Source organism: Narcine bancroftii, chromosome 2 (genome assembly GCF_036971445.1).
Source record: "Narcine bancroftii isolate sNarBan1 chromosome 2, sNarBan1.hap1, whole genome shotgun sequence".
Classification (NCBI taxonomy): Eukaryota; Metazoa; Chordata; class Chondrichthyes; order Torpediniformes; family Narcinidae; genus Narcine; species Narcine bancroftii.
The window spans coordinates 81,396,163-81,420,950 of record NC_091470.1 but is presented as its reverse complement, the minus strand read 5'-3'; the positions used below and the strand labels follow the sequence as shown (position 1 = coordinate 81,420,950).

The 24,788-nt window shown below is 41.0% G+C and overlaps 1 protein-coding gene across 5 annotated transcripts in view; it reads left to right on the top strand.

Annotated features, from left to right (window-relative positions):
- The window catches only part of eif2ak4 (eukaryotic translation initiation factor 2 alpha kinase 4), a 147,936-nt gene that overhangs the window by 38,119 nt on the left and 85,029 nt on the right, over positions 1-24,788 (top strand). For 4 of the 5 annotated variants that reach the window (XM_069917246.1, XM_069917245.1, XM_069917244.1 and 1 more), the window contains exons 3-11: positions 3,208-3,310; positions 3,939-4,112; positions 5,206-5,298; positions 6,357-6,520; positions 7,081-7,184; positions 7,321-7,478; positions 17,677-18,212; positions 22,871-22,986; positions 23,626-23,786. In XM_069917246.1, coding sequence (XP_069773347.1) covers positions 3,208-3,310; positions 3,939-4,112; positions 5,206-5,298; positions 6,357-6,520; positions 7,081-7,184; positions 7,321-7,478; positions 17,677-18,212; positions 22,871-22,986; positions 23,626-23,786 — 1,609 coding nt within the window. Of the gene's footprint in view, positions 1-3,207; positions 3,311-3,938; positions 4,113-5,205; positions 5,299-6,356; positions 6,549-7,080; positions 7,185-7,320; positions 7,479-17,676; positions 18,213-22,870; positions 22,987-23,625; positions 23,787-24,788 lie in introns of those variants that run through there. The other variant, XM_069917248.1, reaches the window with a different exon arrangement.

Sequence of the window (24,788 nt, the reverse complement as noted above, 5' to 3'; positions counted from 1 at the left end):
AATGGTGTGGATCCTTGATTGCTGCTGCTTTCCAACAGCAGTGTTCTATGACGATGTTCTTGATGGTGGGAGAGTTTTGGGATGTGTCCACTACTTTTTACAGGGCTCTCTGCTCAGATGCATTGTGCCCCCATACCAGTCTGTTCTAGCACACACCACCACACAACTATAGAAGTTTGCCAAGGATTCTGATGTCATTACCAAACCTTCACAAGCTCCTGAGGAAGCAGATGTACTAACGTGCTTTCTTCACGGTAACATTAGTATGTTGGGTCCAGGAAAAGTCCTCAGAGATGGTATCAGACAGGGATTAAAATTTTCTCACCTGCTCCTCCTCTGAATTGTACGCTCTCTGGTTTTCTTTTCCTAAACTCTCAAGAATTAGTCTTGGTGACCTTGAGCAAAAAGGTTGTTATTTGTACACCAATCAGCCAAGTTTGCATTCTCCCTCCTGTCTGCTGACTCATCACCCCTTTTTGTACAGCCCACTACGGTGGTATCGTCAGCGAATTTGGAAATGGTGTTCCTATTGTACTGTGCCACACAGTCATAGGTGTAATGTGAGTAGGGCAGGGGGCTAAGTATGCAACTCAGTGGTGTTCGGTGCCGATGGAGATGTGGAGGAAATGTTCTTTCCAGTCTGCACTGAATGAGGTCTGGAGGTGAGGGTCTAATTGCACAGTGAGGTATGAGGTCAGGCCTTGAGGGGATGATGGTATTGAATGCCAAATGTAGTCAATAAAGAACATCCTGATGTGTACATTTTTGTTGTCCAGGTATCCCAGGGTTCTCTGTAGAGCCTGTGATATGGCATCTGCTGTAGACCTGTTGTTGCAGTAAGCATATTTGAAAGGATCCATGTCATGGCTCAGTCAAAAGTTGATATGCTTCAACACCAGCCTCCTAAAACAGTTCATTACTGTGGATGTGAGTGCCACTGGTTGACGGTTGATTGGGCAGGTTACCACACTCCTGGGCACTGGTATGGCTGAAGTGTGTTGAAACAAGTGGCTGCTTTGCCCTATCGGAGTGAAATGTTGAAGATTTCCATGAATATATTGGCAAGTTGATCAGCACAGGTTTTCAGTACTCTGCTGTCATTAGAGACATTCTGTCTATATGTGTGCTGGCCACTTTCTCCAATCATCTATCCATGAGTTTGGCTGTTTTCACACTTACCTCTGTACAATTTGGCCTGCTGGGCACATCCCACAGCTTTGCCTACAACACATTAACCAGTTTGGTCTCTCCCAATCAGAAATATTCCATACCCTCACCGACCTCTGTTCTGAAAACCAACATGTCTTCTCTCATTTCTTGTTCTGCCACATTAACTCTGTATCTCTCCTCATGGATACAGCCTGGTCAGGTGATTCCAGCAATTTAAGTTTTTTCTCCCCCAGATTCCCAGCATTTGCCATTTTGGTTTTCATTTAAATTTATCTCCATTAAATATCATTTTCCTGTCCACTCTATCATTTTACCCATTGCTGCTTGGAAGTATTAATGCATTCAATGGAAGTAGTGGAAGGCTGATCTTTGCTAACATCATGTTTCCTATGTCAGTTCACAGACATGGTTAACTAAGCTCTTGTCACCTGCCTAATTGTTTATGAATTTGTACACTGACCTTCTAAATCAGGATACTATTCTACAATTACCAACGTTTTTTAAGATAATGAAATTGTTCATGTATTTAATAGCTTAGCATGTATCTGTTTTGATACTTGGTAGGTATTTTAACCTTGCACTAACTGCAACTGTGAATATTTATTTATTTGTCCAAAAATATAATCTATTTTTCTATCTTGGCATATTGGGGTAATTTAATTTTTTAATCTTGTAGCTGGCTTATGTATATCTGTTTGGCTGCAGCAAGAATTTTAGTGCAGCTGTACACTGAACTTGTGTATCTGACAATGAATTCAGACTTACGTTTTTAGGTAAGATCAGTAAAATTGTTTATTTACAGTGCCCTCCGTATGTTTGGGACAAAGACATTTTGTATAAAGTGTCTTTATACATTTTGGTTTGACCATGTAAAAATTACAACTGTTTGTGTTTACTCAGGTATGTTTAATTGCTTCATTGGTGCTGGTATAAGAGAGCTGGACTTGTCTAAGCTTCTGATGACCTTTGGCATCTGTAGTTGCCATTTTTCAGCAGCAGAGTTGTGTCAACTCTTGGCACAACTCTGGTCCTCTCTTATACCTGCACCAATGAAGCAATTAAACATTCCCGAGTACTCACACCACACGTGAAGCCAAATGACCTAAACATCATGGTGCCCTGAAATGGGGGCATAAAAAGAGTTGTAATTTCTACTTGGTCAAACCAAAATGTATACAAATAGCCAGGAATAAAATCTGGAACGTGCACTTTAATTATCTTATTATAAATGTAAAACAGTGGAGCACAGGGGGCAAACATTACTGAGGGCACTATAGGTCAACATTTCATTTGCAGAATTTACGATTTGTGAGCATGTCAGCAATGCAAGCCCAGTGAACAACAAGGGTAGAATGATAACAAAAAGATCCTGACTGGTCCTACCAATGACCCCAGGAACAAATTTGGGGGAAAAAAAAACAACACACTCTGGTGGCTGTGATCTCTGCCTTTGAACCAGTTCTTTTGTTCAATTGGCTTCACCTTTGCTAATCAGAATTATTAGAATATCATTCAATTAACAAGTAATGGCCTTGCAAGCAGCTAGTGATTAAAATCCAAATAAAATGCCAGACCCAGTGGTTATGACATTTTAGAGCCATCCCCATCATACCAATAGGAAGTTGATGAAGTGGATGTAGTGAGGTTCAGTTTCTTGCACAAGTTGTATCTTCAGAGTCGCACATCAGGGAAGCAAACCATTCGGCCTTACCTAATCTGTGCTGACCATCAATTGTCCATCCACACTCATCCTACATGAATCCCATTTTACCCTTCCTGCATTCCCAAGATTCTGCCACTCTCGTACACACTCGGGATGACTCTCAGCACTCCACCAGTGGACCAGCCAACCAGTTTTTGTGTTGTGTGAGGAAAATGAAACGGTCACAGGGAGAATGTGCTAACTCAAGCACGCATAGCGTCAGAGGCCAGGATTGAACCCGGGTTGCTGGAGCTGCGATGTGGCGGCTCTGCCCACTGCGCCACCATGCCACTCTTTGGTCCAGTGCTAATGCTGCTTCTCTGTTGTCAACACAGACCTCCAGAAATTGAGCTGAAGAGAGCAAAAGGGCTGTCAAATGAAAAGCGCAACCAGCTGCAGGGAGAGCTGGTGGATCTCGCCAAACAATGCTGTGGGGAGGTGAGAAAATTAGGAATTTTCAAAGTAGTGTGAATTCAGAAACATAGTTTGACCGACGTGGCAGCATCTAACTTGTTGTATGTGAGCACACTAGCTTGCCAACACTTTGATGCCTGTACAGTTTACCAAGGAACTGTGGCAGGTTTCAATGGAAATCAGTGGACTTAAACACTATTTTCCAGGTTCAGTTAATTTACAAACCTTTTAGAGAATCTCCTTTTTGTGGCTGATGGTCAGGAAAGGATCACACTTTGCTGTGAAGCCAGGAGCATGTTGCTGCCATTCCCCATGCCTTTAAAACATTATTTAGTAAGTCAGGAGTGCAGGACAGTTAAATATTTCCTCAGTTAATATTTGGTAGAACCTCAGGCTATTTCTACTTATGAGAATGACCAGTAGTTGAGCTCTGTGTCTGTTTATTGGCAATCTTCATTCCATTTAACACAAGAAGGTCAGAGCTGAGCTTGAGAATTAATTCTTAACATTGCACTCTGAGGCAGATTCCCCAGTGGACGTATACCAGTGGAGTCTCTTTTCTAATTTTACCCTCGCACCGTACGGCAGCTTTCACATCCAGTCTGAGGAAGGCAGGTGCTGCAGCCTCGTGTTATGGTGTTTCTCGCGGCAGGTGATGATATTCCTCTTGGCGGAACACGTGCAGTCATTCCTCAATGAAAATAACACCCCTTCCCCTAAGTCGTTTCACGAGGAAATGCTGAAGAACCAACAGGAGCAGCAGTGGCAGCTTGCACAGGAGCACCAACGCAGGATGGAACAGAAAAAGAAGCACGAAGAGAAAATGGTGAGTTTGATCTCCACTATCGCACCAGATAAGTCGGCTCAAATAGCAGGTAGTGCAATAATAACAAATAAATGACAACTTTGTAGGAAGAAGTGTTCCAGTTGTCAGAGTGCAAGGGGTAGGGAAAACTATGAAAACATAGTGCAGAGAACAGAGAAAAATACAATGATAAAATGCATGCAATGCAGGGCATCAGCTTTAGCCAGTGTGAGATCCATTCAAGGGTCTAATAACAGTAGGAAAGAAACTACATTGTAGTGTCAGGAAGTTCTTGTCGTCTGCTGTCCTTTCCTAGTGCCACTGACTTGTGTTGGGTGCAGGTTCCACAGGTCCCTGAGTTGCACACTAGTAGCCATTTTTGCAGGGTAACATGACATTTGTTATAGTGAACTGCAGTCAGACTGGATAACGTCCACACAACTTAATTCTGTTTCGTGCGTTGATCAAGATTTGGGAAAATTAACTCTCTACATTTCCTGGTTTGCGCTCAGGCGAGACTGGTAGAGATTAGACAATGGGAGAAGGACATGCCCACTTGTGCTCGCTCAAACATTTTTAATATGTGTACTAACAGAGCCTTTTTTATCTGACGAAAGTGATCGTGGAGAAGAAAGTTTGACTTGGGTGAGATGTGTTCTTTATTATGATGCCTGCTTTCCTGTGGCAGTTGGGGAGGTGAAGATAAAGACAGAGAGGGGAGATTGATTTGTATGATGCTCTGAGCTGCGTTCACAACTCTCTTGTGGTCTTAGGGCAGAGCAGTTGCCAAACCAAAGTGTAATCAATCTAAAACAGGACATCTCCAATGATGCATCTGTAAGAATTGATGAGGTACACTGGGGGCATGCTAAATGTCCTTGGGCTTCTCGGAGTATGATTCTTTTGGCCATGCTGTCAATATCATTGGACCAGGACCAGTTGTTGGTGATATTTACTCCAAAAAACTTAAAAGCTCTTCACTGTCTCCAGTCCAGTACTGCTGATACAGACAGGCCACGTACTCTACCTTACTTCCCTCCCACATTATAAATGTTTTCTTTTTTAGTTTTGAACGGTTTCATGGTACTTTTGAGTAACACTGTTAAATTCTTAGTTGTTTTTGAAGCAACGTGAAATCCTTGAAGAAATACAGAGGAAAAAAGAGGAAAAGAAAGATGCAAAGAAACTGAATCAATTGGCCAAACAGGTTTGTAGAAAGTGCCTCTTCAGATTCTGGATTCAAATCTTGACCAAGTTACTGATGAAGTCGTGGAGACAGTTGAAAGTGATTTTTAAAATTTAGAGATACAACATGTCCACGAGCCCACGCAACCCAAATATACCCAATTAACCTTCTATCTCCGCCATGTCTTCAGATATTGTGGACAATGTGTTAATGGACTTCCAAAAGGCATTTGTGGAAGTATCACAGAATAGACTTAGCAAATAAAAGGCTGAATAGCTGCATGGGTACAACTGTGGCCGAGACAGAAAACAGAGTTGGTTCTCTCTCAAGCTGTTGGAAGTAAGCATTGATGTCCCCGTAATGAAACCACAGCCTTTTATCAACGTACATTAATGTGAACTTTCATGCAGAGAATGTAATTTTAAAGATTGCCGATTACCACTAAAACATGAAAATGTAGTGAATAATGTGAGCAGGAACCCAACGAGGTGGATGTGGAAAAAAGGAGAAAATGAAATGGGTGGCAGATGCCACCTAATGCTGAGTAAGATAAGGTATGACTAAAGAGAGGGGGGTAGGCAATAAAAACCAAATTGTAGAACTTTTGAAGGGGTACAAATAAAGAACAACTAGGCATTAATGTGTAGAAATCTTGGGTGGCAGGACCTGTGGCTAAGATCATTAAAAAGCAAGCATTTTCAAACAGAACACAAGAACCTGGAAGTTGAGCTTGGAAGTTTAAAACTTCATTAATTTCAGCATGTGTCACAATTGGGGTATTCTGCTCAATGGCAAGGTCTTGGAGAGGATGTGGAAGGGCTTTATAGAATGGACACGTCATTGATTGCATTCAAAGCAGAGATCAACAGATTTCTGGATATTAAAGGAATCAGGGGACAAAAAGATAGATGAGGAAATGTTAAGATAGGTCAGCTGTGATTTTGTTGAATGCAGGAGCAGGCCCAAGCTTCGGCATGGCCTACTCTTGCTACTTGTGTTCTTGTTGGATGATGAGTTTGAATGAAACACTCAGTTGTGTGTGTAATCTCCCACTTTCATTTTCTTTTCCTGTGTCCCAGGAATGGTTGAAAAGTGCCCAAGAGGCTATTCCAGTAAACCCTTCCGAGATTCCTGCTTTAAACCAGCAGCCTTGTGCCAACTTGAATAACGATGCGATGGACCAAGTTGATCACAAAAAGGGAGGGAACAATCGTCGCCGAACAAGTTCCAGTAGCCGCTCGAAGTATGAAGATCATAGCAGAATGTCTGCAGTAAGAGTATGGTGCCAGATGCAAGTTGAGCGTAGTCAAATGGTTCACTGGAGGGTTTCACAAGTTGGCACTTTCATCAGAATTGTTTCATTAAAATGAAAGATTTTTGTAGTTTCTTTCTTCTTTTTTTTTTTTTTTTTTTTTTTTTTTTTCCCCCCCCCCCACCCCCCCCTCGCGTCCCCATAGTTTCTTTCTTGATAATCTTTTGTAGGGCACAGTAATTAATTGTACAATGAAACATATTAAATGCATAATCAGCTCTTGGCAGTTTTAGTAATTTCCTCCATGCAATTCTCTACAATCTTTACTTCTCACCATTTAAAAATTATATTTCTTACCTCTTTCGAACCCTCCAATCTCATCTCTTTAAAACCTATCTTTCTGACTAAGGTTTGGTCATTTTTTTCTGGTTCAGTCTGAAAATTAATTTGATAATGCTGCTGCGAAGATTGTTTAGCTGCATTAAAACAAACTTTTTAAAAACTCTATTAGTATTAAACATTGTAAGGAAAATTTATTTTTCAACTTACAGACGTGAACGCCAATTTTCTGTGTGCAGCAATGAAGACAGTTCCAAAACGCACAAAGTGATACATTTTAATACAGGATCAACTGTACATATTGGAAAGATTATTGGTGAGAAATGTTTTTAGAGACTGACATTTAAAAAAAAAACTTGTTCTCTCGAACTGTTTGATTTCTGGGGATTGATAACAATTGGCATAATGTTATTAGGAGGTGCAAGTGATTTGTTTTTATCTTCATGCGATAGGTGAGAGTGAACACCTGAGCAGATCAGTTTACAATGCTTTAGAAGAACAGACAGGAAATTTTGTGATTATCTACGAGTGGGTTCTTCAATGGCAAAAGAAGATGGGGAAATTTCTGACCAGTGAGGAGAAGGACAAAATTGAAAAATGCAGAAAGCAGGTATTAATGTTAATCTTTAATGGAAAATTCTGACGTGTTCAAAGTGACCTGATTTAGTTTTAATTATTGTTTTTTTTCTGTTGGGAATGTGCTCATTTAGTTGGGAGTCACTGGTCTTTAGAATGGAGCACATCACATTGTCAGGCAAGGTAAGGTCAGCTTTTCACAGCCTGCTCAGTGGATAGTGACTCCAGATTTGAATCAGATTATTTATTTTCATGTATGCAAAGATACAGTGAAAAGCTTTGTGTGCTCTCCAAACAAGTCAGATGGTATTTAAGTAGTTTTTTTTTAAAAAAGGTGCAAGGTTTAGTGTTACAGTAATTCGCAGAGTATAGTGTTACAGAAATAAAGTGCAAGGTGTGGAGAAAGGACAGTGGAAAAAGTATCTTTTATCAATGAGAGGTCTGTTTAAGAATCTGGTAACAGAAAGAAAGAAACTCTTTGAATCTGGAGGTGGGTAGGGAGTCACGTGATGGAGTAGTGGCCGGACGGAGAACTCCAGCCCTCTCCAGAAAAGTCGGGAAAAACAAGAGAAAATACAAAGGCACAGAAATAAAAGTTAAAGAAAAGTGAGTATAAAGGTGGAAAGAAGATGGAGACAAAAAAAGAAAAATCAAAATCAACGGTAAGAAGAGAGGAAGAGAAGACAACGGAGGAAAAAGGTGAAGGCCTTACCTGTCCGAAGAGGCCTGCTGTGGAGAGAGGAGCCCGCATCCTCAGGTCGGTAGAAAAAGAACTACAACAATGGCTCGCAGAGCCGAGTAAAAGTGCGCGATGCGCATGAAAAAAAACACACCGACGGGAGGGGGGACCAGCTGGGGAGTCGATCTCCACAGCCGGCAACGACAGCTGCAGAACACCTGCAGCAAGAAGAGACCACAGAAGACAATAGAAACAAGAAAGAAGAGAAGGAAAGGGCAACAAAGAAACAACAGATGGCCAACCCAGAGGAAGAAGAAGAGGAAGAATACAGTGAAATAGATGAAGGGAAAGGCAAGGTAAAGGATATACTTTCTCTTGTTAGAGGATACATGGAGTCATTTAAAGAATAGCAAACACAGGAATTCAATGATTTAAGAAGAAGAATAAACAACACAGAAGAGAAAGTGAATAAAATAGATATGACCTTAACAGAAATGGGGAAAAAAATGGACAAGATGGAAGAACGGGCAGTAGCAGCAGAAATGGAGGTAGAAGACTTAAAAAAGAAATTGGAGGAATCTAATAAAAAAACTAAAGAGACACAAGAACTACTAGCTCAAAAAATAGATATAATGGAAAATTAAACAGAAGAAATAACATAAAGATAGTGGGCCTTAAGGAAGATGAAGAAGGCAAGAATATGAGGGAGTTTATAAAAGAGTGGATCCCTAAGGCCCTAGGATGTCCAGAACTACAGCAAGAAATGGAAATAGAAAGGGCACATAGAGCATTGGCCCCTAAACCACAACCACAACAAAAACCAAGATCTATTGTAGTAAAATTCCTAAGATATACTACAAGAGAAAAGGTACTGGAGAAGACAATGGAAAAAGTAAGAGAGGGCAACAAACCACTGGAATATAAAGGGCAAAAAATCTTCATTTATCAGATATAAGTTTTGAACTCCTAAAGAAGAGAAAAGAGTTCAATACAGCAAAGGCGATTTTATGGAAGAAAGGGTATAAATTTATACTGAAGCATCCTGCGGTATTGAAAATATTTATTCCAGGACAACAAAACAGACTATTCTCGGATCCAGAAGAAGCACGAAAATTTGCAGAACAATTACAAAAATAGACTGAGGGATGAAGACGGGTAATGAGAGTAAAAATGATCACGAATGATATGTATGTGGGTAAAGACAAAAATAGACTGAGGGATGAAGACGGGTAATGAGGGTAAAAATGACCACGATTGATATGTATGCGGGTAAAGAGGTATAAGAGTGAATAGAGACAATGTGCATATGTGAATGTATCTGTAATTAGAGGAAAATATAGATAGTATAGACAAGAATTAATAAGGGAAGGTAATGGAATAGAGAGAATAAGGAGGGAATTAAAAGAGTGACCTTTGTGACATATGAAAAGTGAAATCTTTTCTGGGGGGGGCTGGGTGGGGGAAAATAGCGGTCACTGCAAAATCAGTTGACGCTTGCGAGTGGATTCGCAAATCCAAATGGAGAGGGGAGATGTGGTTGTCCGACAAGGGATAAAGGACAACTCTGGAGGGGAAGGGGAGATTGGGGATAAAGAAGATAGAAATAGGAGAATAAGGAAAATGTTGGATGTTGTAGGAATGTTGTCTTGTAAAGAGTTGAAAATAAGAAAACAGAAATGGAAAAGGAGGAAAGGTAATGATGGAAAAACGGAAAGAGAAGATAAACAAAATATAAAATGGCTACGCTGAACTATATGACTTTAAATATTAATGGAATACATAACCAAATTAAAAGGAAGAAACTACTAAATTTACTGAAAAATGAAAAAATAGATATAGCATTTGTCCAAGAAACACACTTAACTGAATTGGAGCACAAGAAATTAAAGAGAGATTGGGTAGGACATGTAACAGCAGCATCGTATAATTCAAAAGCAAGAGGAGTGGCTTTATTAATTAGCAAAAATGTGCCATTTAAAATAGAAGAGGAAATAATAGATCCAGCAGGGAGATATGTTATGATAAAATGTCAGATATATTCGGAGCTTTGGAATCTACTTAATATATATTCACCTAATGAAGAAGATCAAAAGTTTATGCAAGATATCTTTTTGAAGGTAGCTAATACGCAAGGGAACATACTAATAGGAGGGGATTTCATTTTGAATTTGGATCCAAATATGGATAAAACGGGGAAAAAAATTAACAGGAAGATCAAAGTAACCAAATTTATAATTAAATCAATGCAAGAAATGAAACTTGTGGACATATGGAGGAAACAAAACCCAAAAGAAAAGGAATACTCATACTACTCGACTAGACATAAAACATACTCAAGAATAGACCTATTTTTGTTATCAGCTAGTATGCAGGATAGAGTAAGAAAAACAGAATATAAAGCGAGAATGCTATCGGACCATTCACCCTTAATACTGACAGTAAAGCTAGAGGACATCCCTCCAAGAATGTATAGATGGAGATTAAACCCCATGCTACTTAAAAGACAGGATTTTAGAGAATTTATTGAAAAACAATTAAAAATGTACTTTGAAGTAAATACGGAATCAGTGGAAGATAAGTTTATACTATGGGACGCAATGAAAGCATTCATTAGAGGACAAATAATAAGTTATGCAACCAAGATGAAGAAGGACTATAATCAGGAAACAGAGCAGTTGGAAAGGGAAATAGTAAACATAGAAAAAAAATTAGCAATAAAGGAAGATACAACCAAAAGAAGAGAATTGGCGGATAAAAAAATAAAATATGAAACATTACAAACATATAAGGTGGAGAAGAATATAATGAAGACAAAACAGAAATATTATGAACTAGGTGAAAAAACACACAAAATCTTAGCATGGCAGCTTAAGACAGAGCAAACTAAGAAAATGGTATTGGCAACAAGGAAAAAAGACAAACAAATTACATATAATCCAAAAGAAATTAAGGAAAACTTCAGAGAATTCTATGAACAATTATACCGAACTGAAAACGAAGGGAAAGAAGGGAAAATAGATGAATTTTTGACTAAAATTGAACTACCAAAACTACAAATAGAGGAATAAAATAAATTAACAGAACCATTTGGAACAGTAGAAATACAAGAGATAATAAAAAAATTACCAAATAATAAGACACCAGGTGAGGATGGACTCCCAATAGAATTCTACAAAACATTTAAAGACCTATTAATACCGCCCCTCCTGGATGTAATCAACCAGATTGATGAGACACAAAACTTACCAGATTCATGTAAAACAGCAATAATTATAGTGATACTAAAACAAGGGAAAGATCCACTCACACCAGCGTCATATAGACCAATATCTTTGCTAAACACAGATTATAAGATAATAGCTAAACTATTAGCAAACAGATTAGCAGAACAGGTACCGAAAATGGTAAATTTAGACCAAACTGGATTTATCAAAAAAAGACGCACAACAGACAATATTTGTAAATTTATTAACTTAATTCATGCAGTAGAAGGAAATAAAGCATCTGCAGTAGCAGTTGCTTTAGACACAGAGAAGGCCTTCGAGAGAGTAGAATGGAATTATTTGTTCAAAGTATTGCAAAAATTCAGTTTACCGGAGAAGTATATTAATTGGATTAAAGCATTATATAAGGGACCGTTAGCGAAAGTGACAGTAAATGGACATGTATCAAAGCAATTTAACTTAAGCAGGTCAACGCGGTAGGGATGCCCACTATCACCGTTATTGTTTGCGCTAGCTATAGAACCACTAGCAGAATTGATAAGAATAGATAATAATATAAAAGGAATAAAAATAAAAGACAGGGAATATAAAATCAGTCTATTTGCGGATGATGTGATAGTGTACTTAACAGAACCAGAACTATCAATAAAAGAATTATATAAGAAATTGAAGGAATATGGAGAAGTGTCAGGATACAAGATAAACGTAAATAAAAGTGAAGCAATGCCTATGAATAACGCGGATTTCTCAAAATTTAAGAAGGAATCCCCATTCAGATGGCAAATGCAGGCAATAAGATACCTAGGTGTACAAATAAACAAAAATCTAGGCCAATTATATAAACTCAATTACAATCCACTAATGAAAAAATTACAGGACGATTTAGAGCATTGGAAAGAGCTACCACTGATAGGAAGGATAAACTGTATTAAAATGAACATTTTTCCAAGGATACTATACTTATTTCAGGCATTGCCAATACAACTGATAGAAAAATTCTTCAAAGAGTTAAAGAAAATAATAAGGAAATTTTTATGGAGAGGGGTGAAACCGAGGATAGCACTAGATAAATTAACAGAATGGTATAAACAAGGAGGCTTACAATTGCCAAACTTCAAAAATTATTATAGAGCCGCACAATTAAGATACCTATCAGATTTTTATCAAACAAGGGAAAAACCAGACTGGACGAGATTAGAATTAGATAAAATAGGGGAAAAGATACCTGAACACATATATAAATGGGACGAAAAATTGGTACAACATAGAACTTCTCCAGTATTACACCATCTCCTCAATATTTGGAAAAAGATTCATGTAGAAAGAAATAAAACAAATTATCAATTACCAAAACTAATATTGATGCAAAATAAGCTACTCCCTTTTACAATAGACAACCTTTCCTTTAGAAAATGGGAAAAAAAAGGGATTAAAAGAATAGAAAATTGTTTTTCAGGAAGTAGATTCTTATCCTTTGAACAAATGAGAGATAAGTACAATATAACTGGAGATACAGCGCTGGCATATTACCAACTGAGATCCTACTTGAAAGAGAAATTAGGAAGCAATTTGAGTTTACCAGAGGGAAGTAACCTTGAATATGTGATTACAGATACAATGTTAATCAAGATTTATAACAAATATGGATATTAAACTGCAAGAAAAGGAGAATGAGGAAACAAATGGTAAAACTAAACAAAAATGGGAACAAGATTTAAATATAAAGATAAAAAAGGAAACATGGGAGAAATTATGTTCTGGAATGATGAGAAATACAATAAATACGAGGCTACGTATGATACAATATAATTGGTTACACAGACTATACATTACACCGCAAAATTAAATAAATGGGACCCAACAGTATCTGATAGATGTTTTCGATGTAAAAAAAAGAAAGGGGAACAACAATTCATGCAATCTGGACATGTGAGAGAGTAGAAAAATTTTGGGATGATCTCAATCAGATATTAAATAAAATAACAGAAAACAATATACCAAAGAATCTAGAGATCTTTCTCCTAAGTAACATAAAAAATAAAGAATTTGGAATTGACTTGGAGGATGCACAAAAAAGATTTGTTAAGATAGCCCTAGCCGTAGCAAAAAAATGTATTATGTCAACCTGGAAATTGGAAGATAATTTGAAAATACAACAATGGTACATAGAAATGAATAAATGTATCCCATTTGAAAAAATAACATATTGTTTAAGAAATAATATTGAAATATTCGAACAAGTATGGGAGCCTTACATTAAATACAATAGCGAAAACCTACCGGGAACAAACATTACCTAAGTTGATGGAAGGAGAAGAGAAGAAAAGAATGGACTCAGTAGATTTTCTGGTGTATTTTTGTTGAATGACAACATTGTCTGACTGGCTTAATGCAACCTAGATTGTATACCTAAAATGGATGAGAGGGGGGGGTGGGGGGGTGGCTTGGGAGGAGTGGGGGGGGGAGAAAAAGTCACTGTATATGTGTGAAAAAGAAAAAGTGTATATCATGGCTAACGTGATTTATGGTGTGAAAAATAAAAAATTTTAAAAAAAAAGAATCTGGAGGTGGGTATGTACATTCTGCCCAACAGAGTGGGGAGAAGAGATTGTGACTGGGGAGCAATCACGCTGGAATCAAATATGACCCCTTCATTCTCAATGGTTTCCTTAAAATTCTCTCCACTCCAGCTTCACCTCTACCTGATAATGTACAAGGAGCACATGGAACAATTTGTCAATTTTTATTAATTTAAGTTCTTGTTTGTATTACTTGCAAGACCAGTATTTTTCCCCATTCCTAGTTGCTATCAGGACAAGATGATAGGCTGCAAATTCCTCAGCTTCTTTCTCCCTTTATCCCCCCTCCCTTGATATACTTAATATCACCCTTCCTACTTTAGTATCAATATAGGGTCCTGATCTGAAATGTTGACTGACCATTTCTACCTGCGGATGCTGCCTGACCATCTCCATCTTCTGGTGTTTTTATGTTTCTCTATCATTCTACCCCACTGCAAATTCTCAAGGTATGTTTACTTTGAAGAATGAACCCACCAGCATACCTTAGAATGTGGCAGGAACCCAGTGTATAAACTCTGCAGACAGCACCCAAGGCCAGGACAACAATCTTGCTTTCAATTTCAGTAAGATTCCACCTGCATTGAATTCACCCATCGTTATTGAATGAAGATCTACCGGGACCAATGCCTGAAGAGGGCGCACAAAATCAGTGAACTGGTGCGGACTTGAAAGGCCAACATGGCCTGTTTCCGCTCCGTAAATGGTTATATGGTTATAAGTATTCCTCTCTCTAAATGGAATTCTGTGAAGCTCCCTCACACTGTTCACCCACCTGCTCTTTATGCTGCCCTCTGGCTCTATGACCATGTTCTCATCAAGACTCACTTGCCATGCTTTGTTCTCTCAACTTGTCTTTGCCTTTCTGTTTCTGACACCCCTCCCCATATTGGACCCTTGTCTCCATCCTCGGAGGCAAACGGTTCATGGATATCTATTTACAAAAACACTGACATTCATAGCTATCTGGATTATGGTTCCAATCCCGCAGTGTCTGTTAGGAGTTTGTATGTTCTCCCTGTGTCTATGGGTTTTCTCTGGGGGCTCGGGTTTCCTCGCAGCATTCAAAATGTACTGGGGGCATGGATTAATGGGGTGTGAATTGACCAGCACAGACTCATGGGCCAAAGTGGCCTGTTATCATGCTGTATATCTAAATTTTAAAAAGTTTAAAATACCTCTTGAAAGGACACAATCCCTTTCACCCAATTCCTTCATCACAACTGCACTCAGGATTAGGCCTTCCACTCCAGGATATCCAAAATATTCTCTTTCTGTAATAAACATTGATTCTCTCCAACTGAATGATAAAGCCTATATATCCTCCATTTCTTGTGCTTCTGCTTTATCCACCTTCCCCCCCACCCCCAGCAAGAACAAGAGCCGCTTTCAGGTGGAATCGCTGGGAGAATGCGGCTGTGGGGCGGCTGCGAGTGTCTGCGAAGGGGCGTTAGGGTGGCAGCGCTGAAGGCAATCTTCTGCCACCTGAAAGGTCCAAAGTTGGAAGAGAGGTGCCGCAGAGCAAACGCTGGCTCCTGAGTTGCGGCATCCGTCCCGCTGCCTGACAGCCCCTTCCTCGCTGCCTGACAGCCCCTTCCTCGCTGCCTGACAGCCCCTTCCTCGCTGCCTGACAGCCCCTTCCTCGCTGCCTGACAGCCCCCTCCTCGCTGCTTGACAGCCCCCAAGCGCGGGAATGTCAGTGCTAGGGCAGCTGGCACGGGACTGCTAGGCGCCTGAAAGCTGCAAGCTGCTTTGCCTGGTGCTGCTTTCGGGTGCAACGGGGGATTCTCCGAGCCAGAGAATATACCTACCTGAGGAGGATTAGGTAAGTGCTCCTCCTGGTCAGGTTCTCCACTTTCAGGTGGCCACCTGACAGCCGAATTGGGGTAGAATAGGCAGCTTTACAGTTGGATATTCTGGCCACCTGAAAGCGGCTAAGGACAGAGTCCTTCTGGTTCTCGCTTTTCACTCCATCAGCTTCTTCATCCAACACGTTATGCTCCAGTACTTTCACTAACTTTAGCTCGATCCCACCACCAGCTTCTGTCTTCTCTCTCCTCCCCTCCCTCCCAATCTGTTTTTTGCATTAATCAGTCTCTCCAAGACTCCCTGATCCTACTGTAATCATGGAGAGTGCAAAATCTGTCTGGCCCTACATCTCACCCCCATCCAGGGCCACAGACTGACTTGCCAGGTGAGGCAGAACTTCTCGTACAATTTGATCAACTGCATGCTGTGACCTGGTGTCGGTAAAACCAAACACAGATTGGATGACGGCTTTGCCAAGCATCTATGCACTGTATGTCGGTCTAAATTAGAACTCCCAGTAGCCAACCATTTCAATTTCACTCGGCATTCCCTCATGCCTGTGTTTGGCTGGGGTGAGATCAGACCTAAACCTGAGGAAAAACAAGTCATCTTGCTCCTGGGGAACCTGAAACCGAATGGTACGAACATTGGTTTTTCCAATTCTTCGTAACCCCCACCTCCATCTGCTCCCACTGGTTCCATCTCTACTCCTCCCCTGATTTTTCTCCCCCTAATGCCATCCCTTCCCCTCTGAGGTCTCCCTCTATCTGTCTCTCCAAACTTCTAATACCTCATCACCTTTGAGTCCCTCCTTAGCTTCTACCCTCTCCTTTGGTCCCACTTTGATATCACTCCTTCCTACTTTCATCTCCCTAATGCCTGCACTCTTTCCGAACATTATACCTCCCTCTGATTACAAATTTTTCATTCACTCTCCTTTTATACATAGCCATACCATCGGCAAACTAAACTCTTTAATCATTCCCTCCATTAAAGACTGTCTCTAAAATCCACTGCTGACTATCTTCTTTCATTCTCCTTACCTGCCCTCTGTCCAAATCTAAGAGAACCTAACTAATTTTTTTGTGACAAACACCATTTATTCATCTGTTTTTGCTGATTCCTCCAGCTCGCCACATTAATCTTTTTTTTAGCTGTTCCCTGATCCAAGTCTGAACTTGCATCTTTCCTTACTTTCTCTGTTGTTTCTCCTCATGCCCTCTCATCTGATCTGCGAGGCAAACTGCTCAGCATCTGACTTGCTTTTCTGCCCTCCATGTTAGTTGATAATGGTGGCTCTCCTCTCCATTTTCAGCCACTGCCCCATCAATCTCAACTGCTCTGATTCCCTCACCCTTCAAAAAAAAACCTCACTCCCTTCCTGTGAACCCAGTCTCTATTCAACCCCCTTACCCCTTCTCTAAAGTTATGGAAAAATCTGAGGTTATCTACTTCAGTTCCAAAAACAGAAAGACAGATCATTATCTAAATGGTAATAGATTGGAGAAGGGGAGAGATGGAATAAAGTAAGAGAGACTGCAGATGCTGGAAAACACAACATGTTTGAGGATAAAGGAGAGGGAAGGGGAAGCCTGAGAGAAGGGATTATGGACAGGGGGAGAGAGAAGGTGGGATGGGTTGCTGAGAGGTCAGGCAAAGAGGGAGGAAGGAGCGCTGAGAGAGGGAGAATGAAAAAGACAGGGAGGGAGAAAAAGAGAGGGCTGGGGAGGAGGTGAAAAGAGTTAAGTGTGTAGCCCCCAGAATGAAGTTTAAATCGAGGTGCAGGGAGAACTTTAACCTTACAAATGGACTTTTGTAAGTCCATAGCTTGGACAGATTTGTATTTGATGAATTCTTGACAAGGTTAGGGGGCCAAAACAGATTAATATGTCTAGCGTGCTGCCTGTCAAAAACTCTTGTTTTTTACTTTTATTTTTCCAGATACAAGGCACAGAAACCGAGTTTAGCTCCTTGTTGAGACTGAACCACACCAATCTGGTACGTTACCTGGCGATGTGCTGCCAAGAACAGGAGAAGTCTATTGTGGTCAGTCTGCTGGTGGAATATGTCAATGGCTCCAGCTTGTCGAAGGTCCTGAACAAAGGAGCCCCCATTGCTGTGGAACAGCTCTGGCATTACGCAATCCAGCTGCTGACAGCCTTGGACTACCTTCACAGTAACTCAGTGGTGCACAAGGTTCTCGATGCCTCAAGTGTCCTGATTGACATCGAAGGCAATTTAAAGCTGACAGATTACAGCATCTCCAAGAGGCTGGCAGACATATGCAAAGAGGATGTGTTTGAGCAGACGAAAGTACGGTTCAGTGAGAATGGTCTGCCTTACAAGAGTGGGAAAAAAGGTGATGTGTGGAGGCTGGGTCTCCTCTTATTGGCTCTCAGCCAGGGAGCGGTTGTAAAGGAATACCCAATATCTGTGCCAAACAACCTGCCCAATGAGTTCCAGGATTTTCTCAACAAGTAAGTTATATTCAAGATTCACAACACACAAAATTTGTTAACTTTTGTTTGCCTGAAAGGCACACACAGAGACACCCCCACCAATAAGAAGAGGAGACGGAGAGTCCCTTCAGCCCCCCTCCTGCCCTCCCACAACCTCTGCACGGGCTCCTGTCCATTGCAGAGATGAACCTGAACTCCTGGTTTCAAACCTGCTACGCTCAAGAAGCATCGAGAGCCCTGCTCACCATCAACACCCTCTTGAATCATGGGGTCCCGATACCTGGTTCGCATGAGCCCTTCAGTCTCTGAGCTTAATGCTGATCACCTTCCCTGTTGGGTCGTCTCCTAAGATTCTCCTCGTCAGAGGGTGGGGTGGAGGAGGGGTTGTTCTCCTGCCCTGTTGCCATGTGCCAGTCTGCAGATCCCCTGAGCCTGTAACCCTTGTCGTCTGGGCTGCCAGTAATGCCGCTGCCACCTTGGGCATGGACCTCCATGGGTTCGCCACTGTTATAATGTAACTTCTACAGGCAGTTTAAAACGCATATGGGGCTAACGGAGTAACAACCTTGCATTAGGAGCCTTAAGAGGAGTGCTCCCTGCTCTCCTGGATCCACAGCAGCTGCCGCAGCACCGCCATTCTTTTCCCCTTGCTGATGGTTACATGTATCAGATTTTTGTGTCCATGTGCCATAGAATGTGAGCAGAAACAATTTTTTTCCTCTGCCACATGTATGGAGGTATGGATGCCAGTTGTCTGAAGCCAACCAGCCAATCCAATGTGGATTGAAGCCTCCTGCTTCCACCTACTAGCCCCAAGGAAGCTCCATCCAATAGTTGAAATACCATTTGTCGGGGTTCTTTCTGCCATGTTGCTCGCACACTAATGCCTCGGTGGAACTGCTTTCATTCTGCATCGAGTGTATATTAAAAAACGTACTTGGGTTACTTTATAAGTAATGGCTATCAGTGTTGAGGTAGTCAGTCATCAAGATTTTACTATGAACAACAAAAATCTGGAGGGGCTCAATGGGTCAGGCAGCGTCCAAGGAGAGAGAAGGACAATCACTGCTTTGGAGGGGACCCTCAAGTTCAAGTTTGTTGTCACATGTACCAAAATGCAGTGATAAAAGTTGTTTGGTGAGCAGACTGGTTGGAATCTCATAAGTAGTACAACAAGCAGGACACAATGTAGAGTTACAGAGAGATCAGTTTTCACAGAGCAAAGGTAGCAGGATTTTACTATTTCGGGCTTCATTCAGGAGTCGGATAACGGTAGGAAAGAAACTATCCTTGAATCTGGCCGTGCGCAATCTCAAACTCTTGAATCTATCTGACAGAAGGAGGGTGAAGAGCGTGTGGCTGGTGTGGGATGAGTCGTTGGCTGCTTTTCCAAGACAGTAGGAGTTTCAGATGGCGGGAAGTGGGAGTATGTGTGCTGGTCTGAGCCTCTGCAGTATGTGTGCTATACAGCCCTCTGCAGTTTCTTGCAATCTTGGGCAGAGTGGTTTCTATCCCATGTAGTTATGCACCTTGATGGGATACTTCAGTGGAGCATTTCTAGAAGCTGTTCAGGGACACAAATGGCATGCCAAATGACTTTGAGAAAACAAAGACACAAGTGTGCTTTCTTGGCCATTGCATCAACATGGGTTGACCAGGTCAGATCAGTGTAGACTTTTACCCCTTTGTAAACCTATCTCCACCTTGTCACCAAAGGGAGATAGCAAACATAAAAGAAGGGAGTGAGTGGGCTGGGGAAGGACTGAGGAGATAGGATACTGGACAAATGAAAGTGAGAGAGGTGGAGAGACAGATAAAGGAAGAGACCTCTGTGTGGGTATGGGATGTGTTTGAGAGAAGTAAAACAGGAACAGGTAAAGGGCAGATGGAAACAGTGGAACCAGATCTTGGAAAAACCCATTCATGCAGTTGGGCCTCAGGCCATATGATGTGTTCCATTCCTCAAATTTTTGTTTGGCCTCATAGGCTGATATCAAGACACAAATGGTGAAGGTATTTAAAATGGTTGGCAAGCAGGAGTTCCAGTTTGTGCCCAAGGACAGAAAGCTGGTGGTCGACAAAGCAGTCTCCTTATTTGTGTTTATTGTCACTGTTATGGAAGAGGCCACGTTGAGTGAACTGTGTGCAATAGATTAGGTTGGAACTCTGCCTAACCTGGAAGGACTGTTTATGACCCTGGATGGAGATGAGGGGGGAAATGTCAGGACAAGTGATGCACTTTCTGCAGTTACAGCAGGAAGTACACAAGGAGGTGGAAGGTTGGGTAGGAAGGAAGGAGCAGACCAGGGAGTCGTGAAGAGAATTATCCCAGGCAAAAACAGAAAGGGGTGGGAAAGAGAATATGTGACTGGTGGTGAGATCACGTTGAAGTTGGCGGAAACATTGAAGAATGATATGCTGGATGCGGAGGTTGGTGAGATTAAAAGTGAGGACCAAGCAGACAGTATCATGGTTGTGTCTGGTGAGAGTGGAAATGTGTGAAATGGAGACATGGGTAGGGGCTTTATCAATGACAACATTAGAGGGAAGCCATCCTTCTTGAAGAGAGGATACTGTGGATGTTCTATACTGGAAGGACTCATCCTGGGAACAAATCTGGCAGAGGCAGAGCAATTGGGAGAAAGGGATGGTGTCCTTTTAAGAGTCTGGAAAGAGGTATAGTCCATGTAGCTGGAGGAATCTGGAAGAGATGTCCATAGATAGATTGGCCTGGAGACAGAAGAGGCTCAGGAAGGGAATTGGAGAGTCAGAAACAGTGAAAGTAAATTTGTGGAAGTTGGCAAAGATATTTTGGACAGATACAAGAGGCAGCACCAATGCAATCATCAGTGTTGCGGAGAAAGATCTGGAGGATGGTCCTGGGGTAGAATTAGAACAGCAACAGTTGTTTCACATAACTGAGAAAAAGGCAGGCACAGCTGGGTCTATGCATGAGCTCATGGCTGTACCCTGGATTCAGAGAAGATGTGAGAACTTGAAGTTGTAGTGGGTAAGAACGAGTTCAGCCAGAGGATACAGTTGGTCGAAGGCACTGAGAAGATCTGCAATCAAGAGTCAAGGTACTGAGACCTTCCTGATGGGGAATGGATACACATCCATGGAAAAGGAGAGTTGGAGGTTTTCATAACAGTGGTGTGAGTGGGTCATGGATGTAGGTGGGAAGGTTGGGTGGTGGGGGGGGGCGGGGGGTGGGGAGAGAAGATTGTGTGGAGGTGTGAGGAGATGAATTCAGTAGGGCAGAAACATTGAGTCTGCCAGGGACATTCTACTTGTGAATGTACTGTTTTAAAACAGAGACTGGCTGTCTTTTTTATTGAAGGAATGTGAGTAAATAAGGTATTTGTGTGTTTAAGTAGCATCTTTTCCCTCTTGTTTTTCCCCTCAATGTTTCAAAGAGATTTAGATGGGAACGTGGATAGCAAGGGGTTAGAGTGGATATGGGCCAAATGCACGCAAATGACACCAAGCTCAGGAAGGTATCCAGGTTGGTATGGATGTGTTCGACTGAAGGGCCTGTTTCCATGCTACATGAATTATTAACAACAGAGGGAACTAATTTTGGGCCCTGGTCTCTAACCAAATGCCAGCCTAGACTATCTGTTCCATTGCTCCTGAATGCACAACCTACCATGATGGAGCTGCATCAATAAAATTAGATTTGACGATCCTGATCTGTTGTAAGGATGATTGTAAAGCACTTCCCCTTTACAATGAAAGGTAGAAAACAAAGTTGTTAGAAATAGGGTTTCCAACCACCAGCTGATCACATCCCCCGGTTGCTGCATCCAACTGCATGTCCATCTGTTTCCCCAACTGAGAGACAGAGAGAGAAACTCCAGTAAATCAAAATTCAAGGGCTGGAAAGGTGTTGGAGTGTAATTTTCATGGGAAACTTAAGGGTTGTCAATTTGCAGGTGCTTAGCACAGATCATGGTGGAGATACTCTGCAGGCAACTATCTGTGGAGAGAGAACCAGTTCATGTGTGGATTCACTCTCACCTTTCACCCACACACATCAGGGTGAGACCCCATATAGAATTATAGTCTTACTGTTGCAGCCTCCAATCAAACATGTTCACAAATCAACAGTTGCTTTCTTTTTCTTAAATTTAAGGATACAGCATGGTAACAGGCCCTTCCAGTCCATGAGCTTGTGCTGCCCAGTTACACCCAATTAACCTACCAACCCCACTTGTTTTTTTTTGACATGGGAGAACAGACAAACTCCTTACAGACAGTGCCAGATTCGAACCTGGGTTGCTGGCGCTGCAACAGCTTTGTGCTAACAACTACGCTAACCATGCTGCCCTATTACATAACATCCTCCTTCACTGTCTGTCCCAGTGTTAGAGTACAGTTGGACCCCAGTTATCCGGAATTAAAGCAACCGGCAAAAAAATCACGGAAATAAATAGGTTAAAAAAAAACCCAAAAGTTTAAAATCGGCACCTGCAGTGATTAGTTCACCAATCGCGCAACATGCAATCTCAAACAACCGGAAAATCACTTATCCAATCCGGATAGGTTCCAGGTACTGGGGTTTTACTGTATAACTTTTAATCAACTTAATTACTGAAGCCCTGGATTGGTTATTGCTACTGGAATAGTTGCAAGTGATGTTTAATCAGCCACTCAGAACACAACATGTATTGTAGGTGCGTCTGTTTGGAGGACAAAGCACGCTGGAGCCCCCAACAGCTGCTTCAGCATTCCTTTATAAAGCCCCCATTGGTACATGCTCCTTCCCACTGCAACAAAGACGGTCCAGAAGGTAAGTGGTAGAAAACCATCGTACAGAATACTGTAGTTATCCTTCACCCCAGGGAGTCAGGAGCATTAGAGGCCAGGAATGCCATTCAAGCATGGAAATTTTGTAAATTAGTAAATCAACTTTCCTCACAGGTGTGGTGCCCTAAATAATAATTAAAAAAAACTTCTTTCAGTTGCCCATGTGGCATGTTGCTTCAGCTTTTTAATAGAATTTCTGCTTATATATATTAACATTTTATACTAATTTCCCTTTTAGAATCTCTGCTCCAGTTGACTTCCATTTATTTTAATGTGCCAGTATTTCACTGATACCCTAAAATGCTATCATTTTTTAATTTTATTTACTGCTTTTCCTTCTGCTTGACTTATAACTCTAATACTGAGATGGGAATTTAACATAAATTGTGTACTTTGAATGTACTTTGCAGCAATCAATGATTTCTTCTCTATTTACTGGTTTGGTTGTTTATGGCTCTCACTGTCTGTGTGGGATTCTGGAGTTCACACGAGGACCAGTATTAGTTTAGTTCCAAAGTACAGAGGATGTTGAACTTGTTCTGTGTTTGAATTTACATGATTGTAAATCTTCTGAACTTTGTTATGTACACCCTATTAATATGGTAGATTTCCATCTTCCCAGATTTGGCTGGAGGAACAGACTGTGCCGAGAGTATTACCTCGAACAGCCAGCTTCTGAAAGCTTCACTCTACACGGACACTCAGAAACAGCTCTCACGTTATTACAATGAGTTTGAGGAGCTAAAAACTCTGGGCAAAGGTGCCTTTGGTGCAGTAATCCAGGTATGGTAATTTTAAGGAAATGCGGTAATACATTTATTTTTCTCTAGAGATGTTGCTGTGCTGTTTAGATTTGCGCACTAAATCTTAACTAAAGCCTCTATTTACAGCAATTCTTTCTCACAGCCCTATGTGTCAAAAATTAAGATAGTGAAAAATCACTGTAAATGTGTGGAAAAGAAAAAGTGTATATCATGGCTATTGTGATTTATGGTGTGAAAAATAAAAAAATTTATATACAGAAAAAAAAAATGAAGATAGTGCAGTTTTAATACAGTCTTGTTTCACCCTCTTCTCCACTTCAGTCAAACAAATTGCTGTTGTGGAATAGAGACAGCAGATGCTGGAATCTGGAGCAAAACACAAATGGCCAGAGGAACTCAGCAGTTCAAGCACCATCTGTGGAGGCAAACGGATAGTTGGCATTTTGGGTTGAGACCCTGTATCAGGACCTGAAACATCATCTATCCTTTGCATCCACGGATGTTGGTCGACGTGATTTCCCCCCGCTGTTTGTTTTTTTTTTGCTGTTGTGGAGTAACTGAATGAAACAATAAGCTGAATTAATTTTGAGTCTCACATGGACTTTGGTATCAAAATGAATCAACTTCCCTTATTCTATCTTTGCCATTACAAATGTCTTATGTTTATTGTCATATGCAGAAGTGCAATGTACAAGTGAAATGAAAGTCTTGCATCTTGCAGATTTCCAAGATCATAAAGCACAACACACAAGTAGGAAAATATATAAAAGGAAGAAGGGAAGAAAGCAATACCTACTCACAGTTGGTCAATAGTACATAAAATGTTCTGAGTCAGTACTGCAGACAGATCCTTGAAATAAAGTATTGAGGGGGATCGAAGAGCCTGAAAACTGTTGGGGAGAAAAGGCTGTTCTTGATAATGATATTGTTATAAACACAAGTACAATGTATACTGTAGATGCAGCTCAAAAGATGCATAAAACACTCTAACAAGCAATAAATATAGATTAAATTAGCACTG